Genomic DNA, 5,997 nt, shown 5'->3' with positions numbered 1-5,997 from the left:
GCTGAATTCACAGAACAGACCAAAGAATGCAAGAACTATACAGTGCTGGCTTGCTATTATCATAAATTTCACACTCTGGAGGGGCACAAATATGGCCGACATCCATATTTGGAAAATCTTGTGACATCACGTGAAAACCAATAATACCTTGTAGCCATTTCTTGAACTGGTCTAGTATCTCTTCTGTTACTGCATTGCTGCTCGCAGCAGTTCCGTTTGTTTCCATCTGCACCAGTTCTTTGAGGTATTCACTAGCGTCATCTACGTAATCGTCATCGTCATCTACATATTCTCCATGACCATCATCTACATAATCTCCATCATTATCTTCTACGTCATCTCCATCGTTATCTTCTACGTCATCGCCATCGATATCTTCTACGTCATCGCCATTGTTATCTTCTACGTAATCATCATCGTCTACGTAATCACCATTGTCATCTTCTATGTGATCGTCATGAAAATCTTTGTTATCGTCATCGTCAGAAGAAATTGACTGGATATCCATTTTCGTTTCTTGATGTTTCGTCTTGGTGACTTCATCTTTGTCTTCTTCATGCTCTTCGTCTTGGTCGCTGGAGGAAAGTTCCTTGAATGTTGTGTGTTTTAAATATAGCCGATACCTGTGGAAAATAATTAACGTATATCAGTTGATAATACCAATATTGTACCTAAGGTCTTTTAAATTAACTTTTCCTGTTCTATTTGATTCAAGACGTCATTCTCAACCACTCGTTAATTAGAGCATGTTACATTATGCACCAACAATTAAAGATAATCCACAAACAGCTCAAACATAACTTAAGTGAGCAGTGGCGAAAACAGTAGCTGTTTAAGATTAGGCATAATTAATTTAAGATTACGGTCAACCTCTGCAAAGGATTATTCTAGTGGTATGCTGGCACACAAACCTTCTGTATTCAAAGAAACTTCAATATTACTTAAGTATATGATCTTGTAATGGTTTAATCAAGAAAATAATCCATAAGCACCTCCCTCTTTCCCCGTGGGATGGCTTAATTTTTTGACCCCTCCTGCCTACCTAAATTTCCAGACAGCTGGAAACCCCAAACCAGGTTTCAAGGGACAGTTGAATACTGACCCTGAATTTATCAACGAATTTCTGCAATGCCCAAACACCTGCAAACACAGTTCTTCAAGGAAATTCCAAAAAATAATAATAAATGTAGGTTGTGGTAAAAAAGATGACCCCTTTATAGGCTACTTAATTTTGTTTTGGATCACACCCCCTCTCCTACTCAGATTTCAAGGATCCAGGAGTCTTCAGTTCTTTCCATGAGAGCTTCTTTCATATCCCCAGTTGACGAATATATATTCTTGCTTAAATAACAAAATTCTGATGACAACAGAAAAAGTATCCTGGACACGTTATTATGCGGTGATATCACTATAAAACTACTTGAAGTTATTTCAAATGAAATGACCAATGAAATTTATAGTGATATCCATTCCACTGGCTTACAACCTGCAAGAATTAATAGTTTTCCTAACATGCATAAGGATTGGCCCCAGGTTATCTTCCCCTTTTGGCACAGTCTCTTGTATAATTGGTACAAATACAAAATTTAGCTAAGTGCTCTCAGCACTTCTTATTCCACCAAAACACAGTGCACAGGATACCTCATTCGTTTAAGTGAATGTGCAGTTCCAGAAAATATCCATACTTCCCCCACAGAAGGGATTGAAATTTCCTTGGGGGTGGGGGATTTTGTAAGACCAAAAAATTTAAAGAAATGTATGAAGCTTAACTGGAATTTCCAGAGGGGTGGGGAGGTGTTAGAAAAAATCCCTTCTACGGGGGGGGGGGGGGGTTTGAATATTTTCTGGAACTAAACAATTACAAATTATTTTATCAAGGAAATAAGCCCCACAGGGTCTGACCTAAAGGTCAAAACTGGAGGAAACAGTTATTTTCCATGTGCATATACAGAAAGTACTTATGGTATGACAGAATATAGAATCTATACACTAGACAAAATCTGAAGTTGCCTAAAATGAGGACACTTTAGGTGCTGGTATAGAAAAACAGATGGATTGGTTTTGTGTCATTCATACTTTTCAAGGAATGTTTCTTAAGTAGCTGTTGTTTACAAAAATTAAATTTTGCAGGCAATCAAATCTGTTGCAATAAGCATCTTGTCCTAAAAAACATCAAACATTATCATCAAATATTGTTTTGGGTGACAATAATATTTACCATCAACATATAGATTGTTGAGTAGTAAGGAAATAGTTAACACACCCCGAGAGTGCACTTATATAAGCACCGCCACATGGTTATTTTTTGAGAATGAGAAAGAAGTGCATAATTTTGTACTTCTCGAGTGATCTTAAAAAACCCTGAAGTGCTTAAATATAACTCAACCATGCACACAAGGAGCAAGTTGACTATTTGCTTTATAAAATGCTTAAGAAACTGCATGTAGATTCATACTCATGACATAAGCAGACATACTTTATGTACTCCAACTGACCAATTGTATTGAGCATAATAATTATTCCTTGGAAATTTTATAAACAATAAAAGGAAAGCAGTAGGGATGGGTGAAGCGTCATTTACTTATGTTATATGCTGTTTTGACATTAATACCAATAGCACTTGTGGGTCATACATGGCCATACCTTTCATCTGTATGTTTCAGCTTGTGCTTTCCTTGTAGGTGGTTGTGAAGTCGGCATACAACAGCGCTACAGCCTATAAATGGACAAACTCGCCTTCTGTAGATTCGGGCAGGCTTGTTTCTTTCACCTTTTTTCTCTGATTTATTCCGTATGTCAAATATTGATAGGGCTGAGTTTGATTTTGTAGGACTCCATTTATGAACTGCTCTTAGATGACGGGGTAAATGAACTACCATCTTCTTGCATTTTGAAACCGGACAAACATGCTTCTTCCACTTTGATGTCTCTTTCCTGTTCACATCAACATCCAACATCTTGGAAATAATGACAAAAAAAATTGAATGTAAAAGGGAGCATGATGTCCCATCTATTAGCATGAAAGCTCCAACAAAACAACCATCAACAAAAATTACACCAGGAAAATTCCTAAATATCTCTATAAAATAAGAGATTGTGAGATAGGTAAGGTGTGAAATGATCTTAATTGCAGAATTTGGACATTTTTTGACAAAAAGATATTCTAAAAAATATCTTACCCCCCAAAATTCCTCAAATCCCTAATTTCATGTCTCCCCCCTTCAAGAAAAAACAATTCATATATATGTGTATGTGTGTGTGTGTTCGGGGATCTGGGAAAGGTGACAGACAGCTTGACAGACAATCTGGCAGTTGAAAACATACCACAGAACAAAGCCACATTACACGAAGACTCAACAAGAATTGGAAAGGACAGAAGCTAGCTTTTTAACTTTGAAAGCATTATTCAGCTTCTGACAAATAGATAAGTTAAGTCGGATTGACTGATAATTTTGAAGAAAACTCTGATGAAAGCGATCCACAAGCTCTGGCAAATTATGGGTCATTAGGTTTGTTATTTTGTTTACAAATTTAATTTCAAGAAAACAGTGAATCAGGTATTGGTGATTTCACGTTTTGCTGTTAATATGCCAACCAGATTGCTATTGGTTGGTGAAACAAGGAGTCTTTTCGATCAACTTGTTCTTCATTTAAATAACAAAAACATTTCAATTCACTACAAAGCTTACGACAGAGCACGTGGTCGCGATCGCGACACGATCGACCTGGTAAATTAGTCATCTGTTTCCAAAAATCTTACGATGTCATTTCCATATGCTTTCCATATGCTGAATCTATTCATATTCCGCGTTAACATTTACTAGAGTAAGCGGGTTTTCTACAACAAAACAATTTACACACACCTTTTTAGAGCTGTCGTCCATGGACACCATCTTGGCCGAAAAAATCGGTCGTTTCCAGTTCCTCTCGCTTTACCGGAAGTTAATCATCAGAAGCTATCCCTGCTCAATTTACTCTATTTTAACAGATGAATTCGGTTAAATATAACAGTTTCAGCATTAATTTATACCCCTAACAAACATATAGTTAAAAGAAAGAAGAAAACTGCAACTACAAAAAGCAAATTTACAAGTTCGAAAACACAACACCTAGGTTACAAAAGGGAACTCAAGAAAGGTTACAAAAAGGAACAGCAAGTTACAAAAGGGAACACTCTTCTGTTCCCTTTTGTAACATGAATCTAATCATTCATTCATTCATTCATTCATTCACTTGTCTTACTAATAACAGAATTGTACACAGCATACTTTACTGTTGTGGGACACCACGCTTGTTCCAATATCCATAATGGAAATTTACCATTAGCACTTCAGTGTTCTTGTAAAATTTAAATACCATTGGTTGTTCTCCAGACACAATAACCTCACACCTTTTCAATGAATCCTGAAAATTCTTTTTCAAAACGCTGTTTTTGTCCACCTCAACACCATCAACATTGTTGTGTAGTCATTTAGGACATATTAGCTTTACTGAGGCAGAGAAGTACTCCCTTTCATGTCGCATATCTAATCTGCTTTATTCATCACGATCATTCTCTATATCCAGTACAATTCTACTTTCACACAGGGCTAGTACTTTTACATCATGCAGTAGTTTCACAATATTACAGTAACGAGTGATCGGTATAATAGCATAACAATGTTGCTATGGTAATCAATACACTACAGACATCCATCCAAATACTGTGCTCTTCGAACTTCTTTTATCTTGTGGATGAGTTCAGTATTAGTTTTGACGAATTCGTGCCCAAAGTTTGTGTGACAAATGATGTCCTCACTTAAACAGGAAAAAAGCTCTCCTGGTAAATCCATTGAAAACTCTCCAAATCACGGATTTGCTAGATTTGGTTTCACATGTAAGCGACGAATAATTTTCAGGTGAATCTTCCTCAACGCCCTAGCAACCATGCCTCTAAAAAGTAAGAGCTGCTGCACATTTTCAAATCAAGATTTCTGGCTGAACTTCTCTTCCAAAGTTTGGGTGGCACTTTTCAAGCTGCCTGAAAAATCCATTTACCCTTCTGATTCCATCGCCAGTAGAAACCTTGTCCAAGCAACTTGATTTTACTTGAACAAGAGCTGGACAACGCCATCTTGAATTTTACCTAGAGATCTCTGGGCCACTCTTATGCACCATCCAGGGGGTGGTCCGGCCCCGCTGCGAGTATCAGTCTGACACCCTTACACTTAGCTCTTGCCAGGTATGTATGGCTGGTCTACTTGCCGATTGCAATTGTGACGTTTGTGAAATGATCTTGAAGGTAATGTATTTTTTTAACTTCTGCGAATCACTTGTGACAGAGAGAAGGTCTGGCTGATTATGCCTCCTATAATCGAGGGTAGTCATGGAATGATGGCTGATATGGTAATTCCACTCGGCTTCCATTAGTTTCTCAAGATGCTCAGCATCTTCAAGGAGACCTCTATCTTTCTCAGGCAAAAAGCATCCAAAAACTTTAATTGTGAAGCCAAGGCTGTCATCGATAATAATTTCAAATTCTGGAATGAGGAAAGGGTCCAGCATCTTTTTCACAACAAATCTGTCGTTCATTAACTTCATATTCCAGTCGTTTAAGCTCTTTAGCCCTGATGTTCGTTGACACAGTTCTTTGAAGTTCTTATACACGGCCTGTCGTGGCACTGGCAAATGATCTTTCACTACAGAGCGAGGAGTTCTTTGTTTCGGTTTAGGAGTATCGTGAGTTCTTTTTGGCATATTCAGCACAGGTAACGTGCCAAATCTTGGCTTTTTTTCCGTCATTTTCTCTGAATGAACTGCAGAAGAAAACAAGGTAATTTAAGTAAAGAAATACTGAAGAAAATCTTGAGCTAGCTTGCCTTAGAATGTTTCAAATGTTTATGTGTTATGCACTAAGTCTAAAACAGACCACCGCAAATTCGCAATGTATTTAACCAGAAGTTGTTCTATTTTACTACTTACATGTTTCAATATCTTCCGGATGAAAGTGTTTCTCGC

The 5,997-nt window shown here is 37.4% G+C and overlaps 1 protein-coding gene across 1 annotated transcript in view; it reads right to left on the bottom strand.

The window, feature by feature from the left end:
• Window positions 1–4,282: 4,282 nt before the first annotated feature.
• LOC145501059 (uncharacterized) overlaps window positions 4,283–5,997 on the bottom strand; it is a 2,035-nt gene continuing 320 nt past the window's right edge. The window contains exons 1-2 of the mRNA XM_081480621.1: window positions 5,962–5,997; window positions 4,283–5,795 (exon numbers count right to left, since the gene is read on the bottom strand). The exon at window positions 5,962–5,997 is cut by the window's right edge and continues 320 nt beyond it. Of these exons, the coding sequence (XP_081336747.1) occupies window positions 5,188–5,795; window positions 5,962–5,997 (644 nt within the window). The 3' untranslated portion in view covers window positions 4,283–5,187. The remainder of the gene's footprint in view (window positions 5,796–5,961) is intronic.

This window comes from Orbicella franksi, chromosome 10 (assembly GCF_964199315.1).
Source record: "Orbicella franksi chromosome 10, jaOrbFran1.1, whole genome shotgun sequence".
Taxonomy (NCBI): domain Eukaryota; kingdom Metazoa; phylum Cnidaria; class Anthozoa; order Scleractinia; family Merulinidae; genus Orbicella; species Orbicella franksi.
This window is presented reverse-complemented; position numbering and strand designations above follow the sequence as displayed.